At 36.2% G+C, this 18,438-nt stretch overlaps 2 protein-coding genes across 4 annotated transcripts; both read left to right on the forward strand.

Moving 5' to 3' along the window:
* Positions 1-575: 575 nt before the first annotated feature.
* On the forward strand, positions 576-12,742 carry LOC103489527 (peptidyl-prolyl cis-trans isomerase CYP22). Of its 3 annotated transcripts, XM_008448758.3 has the most exons (7): positions 619-976; positions 1,917-1,940; positions 2,999-3,086; positions 6,217-6,309; positions 7,374-7,406; positions 12,026-12,082; positions 12,178-12,742. In XM_008448758.3, exons 1-7 carry the CDS (start codon positions 807-809, stop codon positions 12,286-12,288), a joined length of 576 nt encoding a protein of 191 aa, XP_008446980.1. In that variant the 5' UTR covers positions 619-806; the 3' UTR covers positions 12,289-12,742. The 3 variants fall into 3 exon arrangements, with proteins under 3 accessions (XP_050946914.1, XP_016900295.1, XP_008446980.1); XM_051090957.1 differs by lacking the exons at positions 12,026-12,082; positions 12,178-12,742 and adding an exon at positions 7,734-8,258 and having other exon boundaries at positions 576-976; XM_017044806.2 differs by lacking the exons at positions 12,026-12,082; positions 12,178-12,742 and adding an exon at positions 7,697-8,258 and having other exon boundaries at positions 596-976.
* Positions 12,743-13,971: 1,229 nt separating this feature from the next.
* Positions 13,972-17,585, forward strand: LOC103489526 (NADH dehydrogenase [ubiquinone] 1 alpha subcomplex subunit 6). The gene is made up of 2 exons (XM_008448757.3): positions 13,972-14,354; positions 17,219-17,585. The coding sequence occupies exons 1-2, from the start codon at positions 14,142-14,144 to the stop codon at positions 17,402-17,404; spliced, it is 399 nt and encodes a 132-aa protein (XP_008446979.1). The 5' UTR covers positions 13,972-14,141; the 3' UTR covers positions 17,405-17,585.
* The last annotated feature ends 853 nt before the right edge of the window (positions 17,586-18,438 follow it).

Genomic DNA, 18,438 nt, shown 5'->3' on the forward strand with positions numbered 1-18,438 from the left:
CTCTTATCAAAGTTGAACAATTTGTACTAGTTTGTATGTTAGAAACCTTAGAGTGACTACGTCTGATAATTTCTCGTGGTCATGGTTTCACTAGGACCGGAAGAAATTACCATTTTTTAGGAGTTTTAATGAAAAATGAGTTTTTCTTTTTTAAATTAAATGAAAAAGTGGCATTTTGCTAATGTCATCAACTTGTGAAAGTATCTATTTATATTCAAAACATGTGAAAAGTGCATTTTCTAACTTTTGCTTTTCAATCATGCTCCATGCTCTAACTCCCAAATTTATGCTCCCACTTCTCGCTTCAATTTTGATCTCAAAACTTGTGAAAATGTATGTTTAAATTCACACTCTGACTCTAACTTCCCACTCCATGCTCCAAGTTCTACCTCGAGTTCTCCCTACTTTACACTCCACCTCCCCAGCTCCACACTCTCGGCTCTTAGGAAAAAATTGTAGAATGAAGAATAAAAAAATGTTGAAAAGAAGGAAGAAAGGGGAAAAAGATTATATCAAACGAGACCGAATGTAAAAGTTTGTAGAATGAGGAAAGAAACACATAAACAGTACGAAGAAAAAAAACGGAATAAGAAAGATAGGTTAGAAGGAAAAAAAAAAGAGAGAGAGAGAAGAGATAACAAAATTATGCAAGGACTAGAGTGGTAATTCATTGGTTTTAAATTTTTGGTTAAATTTCATTTGCGGCCCAAAAGGGGGGTCATCCATGCAAATTCCCGGTTTCACTTCTACAACAAAACCAAAACTGAGAGTACTTGAACTACGCAGAGCTCTGGGAAGTGACAACCATGGCGTCGGTAGGAGGAACCGCCAGTGGAGGTGTCGAGTGGCATGTCAGGCCTCCTAACCCTAAGAACCCTATTGTTTTCTTCGACGTAACCATTGGCACTATCCCTGCCGGGCGTATCAAGATGGAGCTATTCGCCGATATTGCTCCAAAAACCGCCGAGAATTTTCGGTATTCTCACTGCTTTTCTTGTTCTTTTTTTTTTTTTTTTTTTTTTTGAACGATTGCTATTAATCGTTTACTAGTCAATAAGGTCATTTTGTGTGTGTGTGGTGGGGGGTCTCTAGGAAGTTGGAGTTCTTGTCAAAAGTCCTGAACCCATCAGCTGATTTATAAGTTGATTTCCTTCCCAATTAATATTGGTTTCTACCTGTTAGGTGCTTTCTACAAAATTTCAGGTCCTACAAGTGAAAGCGTTAAAATGTTATTTCAAGTCCATTTTTCCTGCTTTTATTTTATTCTGTTGGTACCTTGTCTTCTCTTTGTACTGAACTCCTTACTAGTCATGATCTAGTAAAGATTCATTATCATGGCTTAGTATTGAGTTTATCCTTTCCTTTTTGCTCTTGTTCTTGAGGTTGTAAGAGGGTGTCAGCTTAGTTGATATTTTCGGGTGCAACTACCAATCCCTATTTCTTATTAGCTCTTGTATAACCCTCTTAAAAAAAACGAACAAAGATTTGAAATCAAAGTATTTGAAGTTTTCCTCTCTAATGCACTCTATTGGTGTAAGAATTTTGGATTCTTTTAAGAGCCAAGACATAAATTTCTCTCTTATTCTATAGGAGAAGTCTTTTGTAATCTCTTTGGAAAACTATTGTTTCCTTTCTTTTTCAATATATATATATATATATATATGTAGATTGCGGCATGGAGGCCCTATATATATTATTGCATGGAGTCATGTTGCTATATGTAGATGTAACTATCATGTCTCTTCTGGTGAATTTTTCTGAGCTATTGCTTTCGCTTGTACATACTTATTTCGTTTATTAATAATATGGGTTTCGGTAGTCTAAGAATCTGAGTTCTGATTTCGCCTACTTCCTTTAAAGAATAAATTTTTTGGCATTACTTTCCCATCCCCTAATCTTTACTTTGTCTCTGACAGGCAATTTTGCACCGGAGAATACAGGCAAGTAAAACTGTAACCTCAATTTAACAAGTTTCTCTTGCAATTGGAGCATTAGTCTCACTTCATTATATCAATGAAAGAAACTTTTTTCCGATTCAAATAAATAAATAACAAGTATTTCTCTTATTTGACCTACGGTAGATTTTCTATGTAGCTTAAGTGCGAGGAAGTCATCAAATAAAAAGCTAGGCTTTTTCTTTCCTTTTTCTTTCTCAATGAAAGTTATTATTTTTATTTATTATTTTAAAAAAAGAAGCAAGCTAGGTTTTTTATTATAATCTTGATACGAAGAATCATTGTAGTGATGTGATTCTTATAAAAAATAACCATGCTAGTGATGTGATAGAACTTCTATTGATCTTCTATACTTATCTTCTAATGCTTGTAACTGGTTGTAACTGTTTTAAAACCATCTATATTTTCTCATTGTTAGCCTAAATTTTAAAATGGTTTAGTAAAATAGTGTCAACTCTCAACCGCAGATTTCTGAAGAATTTTATGACTTCGAAATTCTAGTTTCTTTCTTAAATTCAGAGAATGTATGATCTTCTTTTTTCTATTAAAAAGCAATCAAGCTGGTGACATGTAAATATTGTCAACATACAAAAAGCGCTATGGTTTTTTCTTTCCTCAAAGGACGTTTGTTTTCAACTGGTTAAACTTCAAAGTTAAAATAATCGAGAAACCCCAACTTACGAAAGGGTATAGAGTCTCTCCTGATCCTTAGGTCTCTTTATCTGTACTCATAGTACATATCTCTTGTAATTTTAGTTTTTTCAAGAGGCTATCTCCTTTTCAGAAAAAACAAAAACAAAAGGTATAGAGTCAAGAGCCAAAAGGGGCTTTGGGGTTAGCTTTGAACCCCTTTGTCTACCCTCTAGAACTATTAAACTTACACCTTTTTTTTTTGTTTCACCAACTTTTATGAGGCTAATGTCTCTTATGATATATTAATTTACAATTGAAAATGTGAAAGGTTGCCTATAGCTTCAAGGCTTTCTGCAATCGAAGTTCGTTTCTTGTTTGGTAAACTTATTGGAACTTTTGGTCACTGACAGGAAAGCTGGATTGCCGGTTGGTTATAAGGGGTGCCAATTCCATAGAGTAATCAAGGATTTCATGATTCAAGCTGGTGACTTTGTCAAGGTAATAATCCAGGCCATTGGCCTTTTTTCTGGCACTCTAGGTGTTTAAATGCTTGCATTAGGCACTGATCATTATTTGCTGATGAGAATTCTTAGCAGCATCAATATCCTTATATTTAGACTTAAAATGGGAAATAAAAAAGTTCAATATTATTCCTCTATTTATTGAACCAAATACGAGGTCTTCTTATATAGAGAAAGACCAGCAACAAATAAGGAAAAAATATACAAGGAAAAATACTGACATAAATAAAAAATAATATTACAAGAGAAAAGGAAATTCAACACTCTCCCTCAAGCTGATTTGTAGATATCATTCATACCCAGTTTGCTAAGACATTTATCAAATTGTCTTTTCGAAAGACCTTTAGTTAGCATATTCGCTGTTTGTTGTGTCCTAGGAAGATAAGATATGCATATTACACTTGCATCAACCTTCTTCGTTATGAAATGCTTGTCAACTTCAATGTGCTTCATTCTATCATGTAGAACTGGATTATGAGTTATAGCAATAGCAGCCTTGTTATCACAATAAACTCGTATGGGTGTCTTTGTAGACACTTTTAGTTCTTCAAGGATCTTGTTAATCCATATGCCTTAAAAAATTCCATGGGCTAAGACTCTAAATTCTACTTCAACACTACTTCTGGCCACTACATTTTGTTTTTTACTATGCAATGTAACTCAATCTCCTCCAAACAAATGAACAATAGCCAAAAGTAGATATTCTATCACTAGTATTTCCAGCCCAATTAGCATCAATGTACACTTCAACTTGGAAGTGATCATATTTCTAAAACAATATACCTTTACCTGAAGTTCCTTTCAACTATCTCAAGATTTTATACACTTCTTTGAAGTGAGTAGGTCTAGGTGAGTGCATAAATTGATTCACCATGCCTACAACAAAAGCTATATCTGGACGTGTGTGGGATAAATAGATGAATCTATCTACCAGCCCTTGGTATCTACCTTTGTCCTTGACTTTCTAATGATTTGCATCTTGTAATTTCAGATTCGGTACAATTGGAGTTTCTGTCATCCTACAGCCAAGTAAACCTATTTAAATATTTTCTCCAATTAACAAAAATCCATTTTTTAGATCTTGCAAACTCCATTCCTGAAAAACATTTTAAGGCCGTCTTTGATTTGAAACTCACTTGCAAGCTTGTTCTTAAGATCAACCAAACCATCTTCATCATTTCCGTAAGAATAATGTCATCAACATAGACAATTAAAATAGCATTTTTATTATCCTCAAAGTGTTTATAGAAGATTGTATGATCTGCTTGACTTTGTTACCTGTAACTAGTGATTGCCTTTCCAAAGCGTTCAAACCATGCTTTGGAGACTGTTCAAGACCATATAATGATTTCTGTAATATGCAAACTTTGTTATTTCCAAGTTCCATTTCAAATTCTGGTGGTAAACACATAGGGCATGTATGGGGCTAGGAGTAGAGTTGAGTGGAGTGGGCTATAATAGTCCACTCCTTGTTTGGGGCAATGTTCAATTTTAGTTCGGGATTAAGATTTTTAATAAGCCACATGCCCTTACTATTCTTCAACCCTAAGGGTATTTGTTTCAAGGGTTGGGAAGTTTGTCAACCAACTTTCTAACATCACCTCTAGCGATCGTCGTCAACCAATCTCCAACCACCACTTGTGGTGACTCCACCAACAAACTTCCGACAACCAACTTCAGCAACCGTCGCCACTGATCAACCTTAAAATTTTTTAATAAAAGCATTTTTAGGATTTAGGCCAATCTCTGATAGTTGTGCCGGCCTATCTCCAACCAACACCTTTGGTGACTCCACTGATGAACTTTCGACAACCAACTCTGGTTACCATCGTCAACCAACCTCCGTGGCAAATATTGGCCGTATTTTTGAGGAATTTGTTGCACGTTCAAATTCTGTCTTTGTTTGGGGTAATTTGCGATTCTTGGTTGATTTTTTCCAATTCGTGGTCGCGGTAAATCCATATTGTTTTCTATTTGATCAAGTGCCAAGGACATGTATTCAAGTAAACTAAAGATCAGAAATTTTTCACTTCGCAGAACGCAATGCAGCAGCATGGTTCTCTCTAAATAAGGAGTTTGTGAATTACTCCACTCAAGATCTTTGTCTCAACTGGGCAGTCTTTCTCTCTCAACCAGCCCCCTAGGCCCAGTTTTGTTTTTGGTGATTTTGTCTGCATTTTTACAGCTTTGTTTTCTCCTCTTTGTTTGGCCTGCCTTCTTTGGAGCATAGCTTACATTTTCATTTTGATTTTGTTTAGGCCGTAGGTGCTTTTGTTTTAGGCTCAGTCTTTGTACCATTTTGCTTCATTTTTCTTCCTTTATTTCTCTGTCTCAGCGTTTTAGGCTGAACTATGTCTTCATTGTATTTTGGCTTAAATTTTATTTCTAGCTTTAATTGGGATATGATGTTTTGGTGCTATGGGGGTGTCAACCTAGTTGAGATGTCCGGGTACACCTTCTAATCCCCTAGGTTTTTTTCCTTATGCTTCTTTATTATTCTCAATGTATATAATTCCTGTACTTTGAGATTTTATCATTAATAAAGAAGTTTGTCTCCTTTTCAAAAAAAAAAATCTTAGTCTACTATTGTACCCTAATGTTATTCTCTTTTTGGAGTTCTTGTCGGTGGTTTTAAATTTTTGCTTTGTAGTTTTTGGATTGTTGTATGGTTAGTTCTATTTTCATTTTTGTCAGTTGGTCATGCCTTTTGGTCTAAGTCCGTATATGAAGAGATTGCTATGAGGTGTCAACCTAGTTGAGATGTCTAGGTGCACTTGTTGATTCTTGGGGCTTTGACCTTGTCTCTTCATTGTATTATCTTATGTATTGTCTCTTCATTTAGCAAATGAAGAGGCTCGTTTCAATCTTTCTTTTGCTTATTGTATAATCCTCTTGTACTATGAGCTTTTGTCTTATTTATTTTTAATAAAAGAGACTTGTTTCCCTTTCAAAAAATAATGAAGAGACTTGTTTCCTTTTTCAAAAACTTAGTCGTCATCTTTTATTTTAAGAAAATTACCACGACCTTTTGCATTGCTTTGTTGCGTCTCATACTTCCTTTCCCCATATCACATCTATGAGCATTTTATGGTCTCTTTGTTTTGCAGGGCGATGGAAGTGGATGTGTTTCTATTTATGGACATAAGTTTGAGGATGAAAATTTTGTTGCTAAACACACTGGACCTGGTTTATTGTCAATGGTATGCGTTTCTGTTGAAATGAGATTTAGTGCTTCATTTATGTCAATGTAATTTAGTGAGACTTTTGTGTGCTCTTTTTTTGAATGTCCTATGCTTTCATTTTTTTTTCAATTAAAGCAGCTGTTTCTGTAAAAAATATGTTAATGTGATTTTGCATATGTTTAACTTATCCTGAGTAATATTTGTTCTATTTCTTAAATGCATGAACAGATAATAACTTCTTTAACTAACGTAGACCTTCTGCCATCATAATAACATTAAGTCTCTGGATGGAAATTTTTTTTTTCTAGATGGAAGGTGTACTCTTCCTCTGTTTTTGTACTCGATATGTTTTCGTATATTGATTTAATACAGTTTTTTGGTGGATTTTTTTTTTTTTTTGAAGTGGAACAAGTCTTTATTATTTAATAATTTAAAAAGAGGGATCAAAGCTCATAGTACAAGAGGATTATACAATAAACAAGAAGAGACAACAGGTGCACCCGAGCATCTCAACTAGGTTGACACTCCCTTGGCGCCCTTATCATGTCCGTAGAAACAAATAAAGAACTAAAGATTGTCCTTCCTCTAGGCTAATATAAGCCAATACAGACCATACTGACCGTTTAGATCATAAAACAATTACAAAGAAAATCATTAGAAAACAAGCACTACTTAGGCTAAAATTCAATAATTTTTGGTGGAAAATTATTCTGTACTAGTTGGAAAAGTTTGATGTTATTAGATTAATCAACCGCCGTGTTCACTTGCCACAATAATTGATCTGCAAGTGGTGCTTTTTTTGTTCTTTTTTCTTTTTTCTTTTTTTCCTGAGAAACAAAGGTACATATTCATCAAGAGAACCAAAAGAACAGCCTAAGGGGAGGGGTAAAGGAAACTAAACAAACATTAAATTTACCTCATCCAAGAGCTCAAGCTTTAGGATCAGTCAGTGACTTAAGAATCGTAAACTACCGTCTTGGGAGTGTAACCATTCACTTTTTATGTAGTGTAGTGAACACTCAACTTTTACTTGTATGAATCACTTGCCATGTGTTATTGATGATTGTCTACTTCTTCTTCAGGCAAATAGTGGGCCTGGAACAAATGGATGTCAGGTACTCTCCATAGGACTTTATGCATAACTATTCCACTATTCTTTATTAATATTAATTGGATGGTGTTCTGAGAAACCCCTAGTATACTGTGTTGGCATGAAAATCTGGATCCCTCTGTTATATTCCTTCGGAATAATGTTTATTTTCGAAAAAATTTGAAACTTTTTATCACTATATGTTTTCATGATTCTGTTCCTCCGTGTGCTGTTCAGAGTTATTTAGATGAGATATGAATCAAACGTCAGCTCCCACATAGTTCCTAATCTTTCTAATTTCCCTTTTTATATCAGTACCAGATAACCGTGCATATGCTTTCTGGCCATGCAGATAAGAGGGTTAATATGTATTAACAACTTTTATTGTATTTGGCAATATCAATATGGTTTTACTTTGGAGGATTTCAAGCTGCAACCAAAGACTTTCTTGTCTAAGCCAGTGCTTCGGTGGCGCATTGCAGATGTATTCGATTTGATTCTTCTTCCTCCTTCATGTAACCTAAATGATAAAATGAGAGAGATCTCGAAGAATAAAATCAAAGTCTTTATTATGAACGAAAAATTGCTTTCATAGCCCCTCCATTTTGAAGTCTCGGACAGCATGATTTTTTTAATAGCCTTCGGCTTCCATTGGATCTTAGCATAAATGAGGAGTGCTTTTTTATTGTATCTCTAATTTTGTTTTGTTTTATGTTTTGTATGGGCCCACTACTTTATCGAGGCTTTGTATTGGCTACTATATCAGCCTAGAGAAAGGATAACTTTTTTTGTTTTTCTATGTTATGGATACGATGAGGGCGTTAATGGGATGTCAACCTAGTTGAGATGCCTAGGCGCACTTGCTGATTTGACTCTCTTTTTTTGCTCATTGTATAACCCTCTTGTACTATGAGCTTTTGTCTCTTTATTTTAAAACATTAATAATATTGAGACTTGTTTCCTCCTCAAAAATAAAAAGAATGAAAAGCTCCCCATACAAGAAGGCAATCTTTCTATTTATAGAGAATTGGAAAGCAAACTAATCCTAATTACTCAAAGAAACTAATCCTAATCCTAATTATTCAAAGAAACTAATCCTAATCCTAATAAACGACTAAAACTAATTCTAATTGCATGAGTTTTTGTCTCACTTATAATTAATGAATGAGACTTGTTTCTTCAAGTACATTCCATTAAGGAAAGCTTCCCTTTTACTCCAATGCAAATGAAAGACATACCTCACAAATTGCATTCTATATTGGCTGCATGTGAAATCTCCTTAGTCTAATCCAAAGGAAAACAGGTCATTCAGTGGATTCCTTCAAGGCTGAAAACTGAAGATTAGCTAGAATCACATGAGGATTTGGACGAAAATCAAGGTGGATTGATTCCTAAAAGTTCTCTAAAGAAATTAATCCAGACATTGTACTGATTCAAGAACCTAGAAGAGACAGATTCGATAAAGAATTCATAAAAAGCATCTAGAGCTCAAAGGATGTTGGTTGGACTTTGGTTGCAACAAACTGTGAGCTTGTTTAGGGCACGACGGTCAATATACTGCCCTAAGCTTTTGTCCTTCTTCAGAGAAAAGACGGAGGCTCCATGCGGAGCTTGTACAGATCTACTAAATCCTGTATTCAATAATTCCTTCAATTGTTTCCTAAGTTCGGCTAACTCTGGTGGCATCCTACGATAAGCATTCTTCGCATACGCTTGTGCCTCTGGTAGCAATTCTATCTTGTGGTCAATCATCCTTCGTGGCGGCAAGGATTTAGGCCAAGTATTTGGCATCATACCATGGTACTCTGGAAAACACAGAGTGTCTTTAGGGATTGTCTCCCCCGGTTTTTCCCATGCCTCAAGCAGGATGGCCACAGATGTTGGCTCCTCTCGGGCGGGGTTCTTATCTAGTTGCATGGACGATATCGTTTTAAACCCGTTAGGCTAACGAATGTTTGCTCGCACGACGGTGGGGAAAGATCCAGTAATCACTAGATATTTGGCTGAGGACATTGGTATGACCTGATGTTCAAGTAGGAATTCCATTCTCGATACCACATCAAAGTCGTCCATCTTTACAACCACAAAGTCTACATAGCCTTTCCATCCTCCCAACTTCGTCATCGTCTGTTTCACTAGTCCGACGATAGTTAGAGCAACGGAATTCACGGCCTTCATTCTCTCTAAATCCTTCTTCCAACGGAGTCTTAGACGTCTAGCTTCTGCCTCTGTTATGAAGTTGTCAGTTGCACCAAAATCAACCATAGTGCTCTTAGTCGATTTCTGGTCGATCCAAGTGTCAACATACAATAAGTCCCTTTCCGCTGGCACACTTGTCTCCCCTGTCTTTTTCTGGAGAGACGATAGGTATTTTAAGACCCTTATTCTAGGGTTCTCATTTTCTTCTAGTTGGTCAGCTTCACCTTCGACTTAACCCGATTTATCATTTGAATCCGAGGTTAATAAGGCCTAAAAAGCATAGAAGGCGGTTTTATTCAGGCATTCTCTTGCCAAATGTGGCCCTTTACATATGAAACAATTGAGGGGACGCTTGGGTGAGTCCTGATTATTGGGCCTTCGCCATGTGTTCTCTGTATTTGATTGGTAAGGCCGATGGTCTCCACCAGGACGTTTGTCTCCCCTGACATTTTTGGGAGAACTCGGACAACTATTCCTGTTCCTCCAGGTGAGGAACTCTAGTGACGTCTCACATCTCGAGAGTCGTTGATCAGATCAAACAACTATTCGGTTGCTGCATACGCTGACGTGAGGTCTTGGACCCTTTGTTCATATAATTTGGTCTTTGCCCACGGTTTCAGCCCTTTGACAAAACAGAAGACTTTGTCTTTCTCTGACATATCGCGTATGTTTAACATCAGCCCCACGAACTGTTTTACGTACTCTTGAATGTTACCAGTGTGTTTCAACTCACGCAGTTTTCGCCGATCCAGGATTTCCACATTCTCGGGGAAGAACTGCGAGCAGAGTTCTTTTTTCAGAGCGTCTCAAGTATCTATCGTGCATCGTCATTCCTGTATGTCTATGTATCGGGACCTCCACCACAATTTGGCATCATCAAACAGATGCATCATCATTCCTGTATGTCTATGTAGGTCAAATATGAAGTTCTCTACGGCCTTTGCATCCTTTGTCCCACAGAAGGGCTTGGGTTCTGGAATCTTCACCTTACTAACAAGAATTGCCCCTCCGACCGGAGCTTTGGTTTTCCATTGCTCGCATTGTGAGATTCAATTCGTGTTCACATCTACTATTTCGTTCCTAACGACATCGAGGGTAGATCGAAAATCCTCTGACATGCCGTTTATCATCTCTAAGAGTGTTTTCTAAGAGCTATCTAGCTCATTGACACGTTCCTCTCTGTGGGCAACAAAGCCCAGTGAACTGTCCCCACGCTCGTAGTTACTTGTTCTTCGTACATTCACTTTTAGAGTGTCGACTCTTGCCAACAACTCTTGTATCGGTAATACTTCGACATGGCCAGCCACCGCATCGATTGTATCAGCTCTCTCGAAAATTTCTTTGAGATGAGACTCCAAGAAACGGATGGAGTCGGGAACTTCGACTAGGTAGAGCATCTTCTCTTCTAGTTGTACTAGTCGGTCTTTCTGGGCTTTGCCCGATTGGTTCGTCGTCAACATGTTTCGTTCTTAACTGTCGATTAGCCCATTTGACTCTGATACCACTTGTCATAATCATAGCCTTTCAACCATGATTGTGCGGCACTTGTTCTTCTCCATCAACAAGTCAGCCGTATAAAATTCAAAAGTCGCGAACAAACTCGTGATATGATTACCCTCCCTTAACGTTTTTGAGATAATTGTTTTATAAAACGTGAGAGAGAAATGGAAATCATTGAAAACATCATAAATAAAAGGATTGAAGACTGTCAATTACAAAGAAAAACTAAGTTTGCAAAAAGTGTGACGACGCTTGGTCGAGGATTCACAACTACTATGTCTCCTCTATAGTACATTTTAGCATTTTTGGCCTTGGCAGACTTGCATATGAAAATGCCAAAATTTCGCACTCTAGCTCGGCGACACGAAAATGAAAGCAATAGACTAAACTACTTACAAGACATAAAGATAAAGCGATTTAGGGGTATTCGGGCATATGGCCATAGGCAAACGACGCCTTGGACAAGTATGCCCGTGACACTATACATCTAGTTGAGATGTCCAGATGTACTTCCTGATACCTGGTTTACATGCTCATTGTATAATTCTCTTGTACTAGGAGCTTCTATATCATTATTAATATATTAATAAAGAGGTGGTTTCCTTTTCAAAAAAAAGACATCTGTTTAAATTGGAAAGCATTTATTTTTTCTTCTTCTATCAGTTAATTGTTAATCTAGTTTTGCTATGTTCGTGGAGTTCCATATTTTGTTTAGTCTTTGTGTTATGTTTTCTAGCTTGTATTCTGATCATTAGACTCGTTTCGCTCGTTCAATAAAATGCTTGTTTTCATTCGAAGGAAAAGAAGTGTAGTATGAAGGGTGGTCTGCATGATTTGTTAGGATGGATTACCTTTGTTAAACTTTGCATCATTGGGACGAAATGATAACGTATTTTGCTCTTACATTATGTATTTTTCTCTTACGCCAATTACCTTTTGCTGCAGTTCTTCATTACTTGTGCCAAATGTGATTGGCTTGATAACAAGCATGTGGTCTTTGGGGTATGCTTCATGTCCTTCAACATTTTAATTTGGGGGGGAGGGGGGGCTTTGGAGATGAAATGTAGCTTAATCGTCATTTTGTGATATTCTTGCAGAGGGTGCTGGGTGATGGCCTTTTGGTTGTCAGGAAAATTGAAAATGTAGCTACTGGCCCTAATAACCGACCGAAACTGGCTTGTGTTATCGCTGAATGTGGTGAAATGTAAATGTAGGGGTTGCCCTAAACACATTTCTCTAATTGTTCGGCATTCACTATCAGAAAAATAGGTCCTGGAATCCGTTTAATACTTCTTTCTTGGCACAGTAGTTAAGCAAGCTTGGCAGACATGATTCTCATTTGTCAGGTTCGAGACATCTAGGCCCCATTCTGGTGAGGTTGGGAGCTCCTATATTCTCGTGATTCTCAAATACACATTTGGCGAATAGGCATGCTCGTGGCCTCTATTTATTTCCAATTTACTATAGAATGGACCATAAAACTGTCTGCTTTAACATGTTAATGCTCTACCATTTGAACTTCATCATTGCATGACTTGACCCTTCCATTCTTGTTATTGCATTGGTCAGAAGAATTTAAGGGGAAGAAACATACATATAATATGATGTTCTATCACTAACGAAAATAACACGCTCAATTTCACAGAGAAGGTTTCTTTTTGGGATTTTTTTTTTAATGGTAGAAACGTGGTTGATTTGTATGAAGAGTAATGGCCAATGACATTTTTTCTTCTTTTCTTTTCGTTTCAAAATTTAAACTTGTGTATGTGTAGTTTTTAGTATGTTTCATGAACTTATTTGAGAAACTAATATTTTGAAAACTGTTTAGAGATTACTTCTACCTACACTTTAAAAAGTTTGAGCCAGTAGTATAGGTGTGATATTAATTTTGATTTTGTAGTTTTTTTTATCCTATTAGATGAGTGAATTGAACTACGTATCTTGATTGCTAACAAATATTATATCTTTAAGTGAGTTAGGTTGAGTTTGGTTTTTTATTGGTTAAATTATAATAATGCTCTTGAACTATACATTAACAAAGGTATCCTAATACTTTCAATAATTCCAAAAATACCTTTAAACATTTAAAATGGACAAAAAGTAATATTCTTGATAATTGTTGTATATGTAAATTAATGTTCAAAAAATAATATTCTTGATAACAGTTGTATATGTAAATTGTTAAAGTTTTGTTTAAAATGACCCGTTGAATTTTCAAATGATTCAAAAATACTCTTAAATAAAATAATTATAAATAAATAATTTCATCGTGAATAGATGAATAAGATCAATAACTACTTTGTGGAAAAAAAATTTTAATTATAATAAAATCAATAAGTACCTTGTTGAAAAAAAAATCTAAATTATAATAAAATCAAATACCCTTGAATTTTCAAATGATTCATAATTTAGCTACTTTATAAATTAATTAATTTTTTTGTAAAAGAAAACTGATAAATTAAAATGTCAATTGAGTTTTAGATGTTTAAAAAATGTGCAAAAAAATTCCAAAATGAGTCTAAAATAATTAGTTTTGGATGGAAATTGTTTCAAAGTACATTTTAACTATTATCTTAGCTCTTTGTTTTTCATCTTTTTCTCCAATTACGGTATATGAATTATAATAAATGAGAAATAAAGCATTAAACCTTTTTATATTTAAACTTAAAATTTTAGTTGTGGAGAAAAATTGGTGTAAGGTAAGAATTGAAAAATTAAAAGCAATACAGAAGTAATTCTAACAACAAAAAAAAGTATCTATATAACTTATATTAAATTTTGATATTTGAATCAAATAAATTAGTAGAAGTACGGATAAGCTGATCGAAAAAGAGAAATTGTTAAAAGAAATAAAGATCACAAAATTGATAACCGTATTAATGAATAGAGTATTTTTTTAAAGAAAATTTTAATTTACTTTGTGTCTGTTTGGTGGAGATATCTAAGGATGGTGGAGAAATAGAACTGGGAGAAGGAAAGTAGGGATCTGAAGATTGTGAGAGGCAGCGCAGCGATAGCCGAGCGGAGTTGGCGAAGGCAGAGCGAAGAAAAACTCGGAAAAATGGCGTTCACAGTTCGAGGTTTGAAGGTTCCGCCGAACTCCGCGAGTCTTGAAGAAGCCCGGAATCGGGTCTTCGATTTCTTCAGATCAGCATGTAGATCATTGCCAGCAATCATGGACATTTACAACTTGGATGATGTCACTACTGTTTCTCAACTCCGTTCTACCATCGCCTCTGAGATCCGCAAGAATTCTCACGTCACTGACCCTAAGGTCTTCCCGTTCCTTCAATTTACTCTATTTGCTTCTTAATTCTATATGATGTTCGTTTTTCCTTAATGGGTTGAGGAAATTTCCCTCTGTGTCGATTAGAGACATGAGGAATTTCGAAGCTTACTTTCCGTTCATTTGAAACGAAGCTTTATAGAAATATAAAACAAAGAAAAGAGTTTTAGAGGATTTTGGTGCCCTAGGGATTTAGAGGATTGGTGGAAAATCTATTCTATATGTTTCTTTTTTCTTGGCCTCGTCCTTCTAATTATGGGAGTTGGTTATTAGTTCTTTCAGTGCTATGGTGAATTTGATGGTATGATTCTTCGGACAACCCATCAATTGCTGACTTTTTGGAGAATTTATTTCAAAGGATTTTATTGAAGATAGGCGTGGAAGAACAAGTTTGAAAGAACCTAGGCTTAGAACTCATTTATTTACTTCTTTTGCTACTGCAATTTTACAAAAAGTTCTATTTTTCTCCTAGAGAAGTTCTCTTTTTCGAGGTCTTCAGTTAGAAAGAAACCCAGAGTGTTGAATCGTTATTTTGGCTGAAGATAGAAGAGGTTGGAAAGCATATATTTCTCTTTTGTCTTCACTTCTTGAAAGCCAGGTCCAGAACGAGAGGAAAGAGAATCCCCAAGACAAAAAGCCATCCACGTACTTCATACGTTGCTGCTCTTAAGAAGGAAAATTCCCATATCTTTTCACCCTCTACAGAACTAGCGTATTTATCAACCACACCAAAGGCTCCATCTCCCATATCCATCAACAAATCAGCCCATGCATATCCACATTCCTCCATACATTGCTGCTCCATACTGCTTCGACGACGATTGGTACAACATTATAAGAGCTTTCAACATTCATGAGTAGTGCCTGTATCATCAATCCTTTCAACACTGACAGGGTTGCCTATCTGTGAGGATATTGATCAAGCCAAAACCCTTAGTACAGTAAAGGCTTGGTACAAGGTAGGAAGATATTTGGTAAAATTCTCCCCTTAGAGTGCTGAAAATGCAACGAAAGATCAGGTTGTCCTTAGCTATGGAGGTTGGATCAAAATTAGGAACCTCCCACTTGATCGATGGGATAATGACACGCTAGTTCATTGGAGAATCTTGTGGTGGGTTCCTTGAAATTTCCAAAAAGACATTGAAACGACCAGATCTCTTTGAAGCTTTCAACAAAGGTCGACAGAAATAATAATAAAGGTTTTATTCCAGCTGTAATCGATATTCCTTCTTCTCCATATCACCGATCAAAGTACATATCGACCTCCTTTTTAATTATGAAAACTACCTCTGCCGGAATCTGTTGATCCATCAAAGATGATGCCAACAAGCACATCAAAATTCATGCAAAAAGGTGTCCTTGGCCCATGTCCTACTTTCGTGGAAAATAGCATCTCGTTTCCACAGCCTCCACATTCCCGAACAAGCTTGCTGCACCCACATTGCCTAGTGTTCAACAACTACTGGAATCCAACTCGGAAATCACCAATTCCAAGTGGTGTAGCCCCACTAGTCTCTGCGCAATCCCTACCCAAAAATACCAAAACACTAAACCCTTCGTTACCTGATCCTTCATGCCCTCTGGCCGCTTTACCTAATCCTAATTCTATTTCAGTTTATTTTACCCATTGCTGACCACCAACCCACCGACCTACTCAATTCTCTTCTCTTGAGATCATTGACTATACTCCTAATTCTGTTCTGACGACCTTTGGATGCTTGATAATCCACTGATACTGAGTGCTCTGTTTTTTCGAGTCTAAAACAGAGGATTCCTTTTTCGGCTTGACCTTGTGCTTATTGATCTTCTCTTCTTGTGGTCTGTTTGCATCTTCAGAAAGACACGTTTTCAGCTTGCTCTGTTCTGTATACCACTTTATGTAATCATGCTTTGATTTGAAGCCTTTGTTTCTTGATAATCCACCGATGATGAGTGCTCTGTTTTTTGAGTCCAAAACAGAGGATTCCTTTTTCGGCTTGACCTTGTGCTTATCCATCTTCTCTTCTTGTGGTCTGTTTGCATCTTCAGAAAGACACATTTTCACCTTGCTCTGTTCTGAATACCACTTTATGTAATCATGCTTTGATTTGAAGCTCTTCAACATATTGAGAAACATTTTCCATCCCTCTTTTACCTCACCCAATAGAATATGTAAGAATGATCTTCCTTCTGTTCGGGGTCAAAAGTTGCATCTTAACACCCAACCTTTCTCTAATCTGAATCTTGAGACTTCTGTCATGCCACTGTCTATTCTTCCTTCCAGCAGAGGTGAGACCTTGATAGTGACAGGATTTTATTCGCCTCCATATCTTCAAGATGGAATAAATCATGCTCTTGCCATATGCAGTAGGGAGAGCCAAAACCCTGCGGCTTTCTTACTTTCATTCCTTACTTTCGCGCCTGTAGAGCATTCTTGTTCGTCATTTGTCTTGTCGTTTCGCTTTCTTGGCTTGTTTGTTTTGGTTCAAATTCTATCATCGTTTCTTTGGGGTGCTCCCTATCCGAACTTTTTATGGTATTGTGTTAGGATGGTCAAGGTGGGTTACGTGTGGGATACTGTGTGACCCAGACATGAGGAATTTGATAACTTCTTTTTAGTTCTTCTTACTTAATCTCCAGGTGGAGGCTATATTTGTAATTCACCTATTGGTGTTCAGCGTTTTCTCCAAATTTTCCTTTTTTAATAAAATTGTTTCTCTTCCAAAAAAATGAGTGGATGGTAGCTTGTGGTAGGCCGTTATTTTTGCTTGATTATTTTAATTTCCTAAGATGCTGCTCTTCTCACTGTATTGGTGTCGGACTGCGAACGTTAAGATTATTTTTGTTAGTTTCCAACTCTTTTTCTTTTACAGGTGATTGATATGCTTCTTTTCAAGGGAATGGAAGAGCTTGGTAACATTACTGAGCATGCGAAGCAACGGCATCACATCATTGGTCAGTATGTGGTTGGTCGCGAAGGACTTGTGCAAGATTTTGGCGCCAAGGATCAAGGCATGTCCAATTTTCTCAAAAACTTCTACAGAAGTAACTACTTCTGAACTTCATCTTTCCTGGAATTATTCCAGTGGAATATGATATCCATAGTTTTAATTTGTGATCTTGAGTAATAATGAAGGAACTATACCTGTCCTCTAGACCATGACATTATTTGATCGTTTTGTGGGATTGAATTGTTGGTATATTATAACCAAAGCAATCCAAGATCTTTGTTTCTATTTACTCGGTTCGTTAACTATTAAGCCTAAATGTGGTGTCTACTCTATGCTTTGGTTCCAGATGGTGCTTTCCTCGGTTTCGATTGGCTTCATTCATCACTGCCATTTGTATAAGTTCTATACATTATATAACTTGAAAAGGGACTGTGGTCTCTATTTATATATAGAGAGAGAAAAGTAGAACGAAAACTATTATCTTAATTGTGGTGTGTGAAGAATGCACAAAAGCCATTGATTTGATTGGATTAAATATAATTTTTAGGTTTGGATAAGAGCTCTAACTTCATTGTAACGATTGGGGTGTCTAATAGAGCCAATTTAAAGGCACTTTTTACAGTGATTTTGATTTCATTTTCGAAATCACATATTACTATTAATTCAAAATAAATTTTGATTTTGTGAAAATTGTAATTGTAAGTATACGGTTAATATTAAATCAATTTTAAGCCGTAAAAATAGCTTAAAGAGGAATCTAAACATGATAAAAGTAATTTTAATAATTTAATTTTAACAATGATAAAAATAATTTTAATAATTTCAAAATTATGATAAAAGTAATTCTAATAATTTCGAAACTACTCTACAGCATGCACTAAATTGATCAAGCAAGAAACTACTCTACAGCATGCACGAAATTGACAAAGCAAGGACTACTCTACAACATGCACTAAATTGACAAAGCAAGGAGAATTCGAGGAGCATATTTTGAGATGATGCACCAGTCTCCCCTCACCCCTAAAGTTCGCAATCTAGTGACTCACTCCCTCCTCACCCTCTCCCCTATGTGTGTTTTGACTCTTACGGTTATAATTAATGGAGGAAAGAAAAGAAACTGTATGTTATGCATACCTTAGATT

Source organism: Cucumis melo, chromosome 10, assembly GCF_025177605.1.
Source record: "Cucumis melo cultivar AY chromosome 10, USDA_Cmelo_AY_1.0, whole genome shotgun sequence".
In the NCBI taxonomy this organism is placed as follows: Eukaryota; Viridiplantae; Streptophyta; class Magnoliopsida; order Cucurbitales; family Cucurbitaceae; genus Cucumis; species Cucumis melo.

Bases quoted from the DNA above. Each gene is read 5' to 3' on its own strand.
- LOC103489526 (XM_008448757.3), top strand. From the start codon at position 14,142: ATGGCGTTCACAGTTCGAGGTTTGAAGGTTCCGCCGAACTCCGCGAGT. The intron at 14,355-17,218 runs GTCTTCCCGTTC...TTTCTTTTACAG, and splicing joins CTCACGTCACTGACCCTAAG to GTGATTGATATGCTTCTTTT.
- LOC103489527 (XM_051090957.1), top strand. From the start codon at position 807: ATGGCGTCGGTAGGAGGAACCGCCAGTGGAGGTGTCGAGTGGCATGTC. The intron at 1,941-2,998 runs GCAAGTAAAACT...GGTCACTGACAG, and splicing joins TTTTGCACCGGAGAATACAG to GAAAGCTGGATTGCCGGTTG. The intron at 6,310-7,373 runs GTATGCGTTTCT...CTTCTTCTTCAG, and splicing joins GACCTGGTTTATTGTCAATG to GCAAATAGTGGGCCTGGAAC.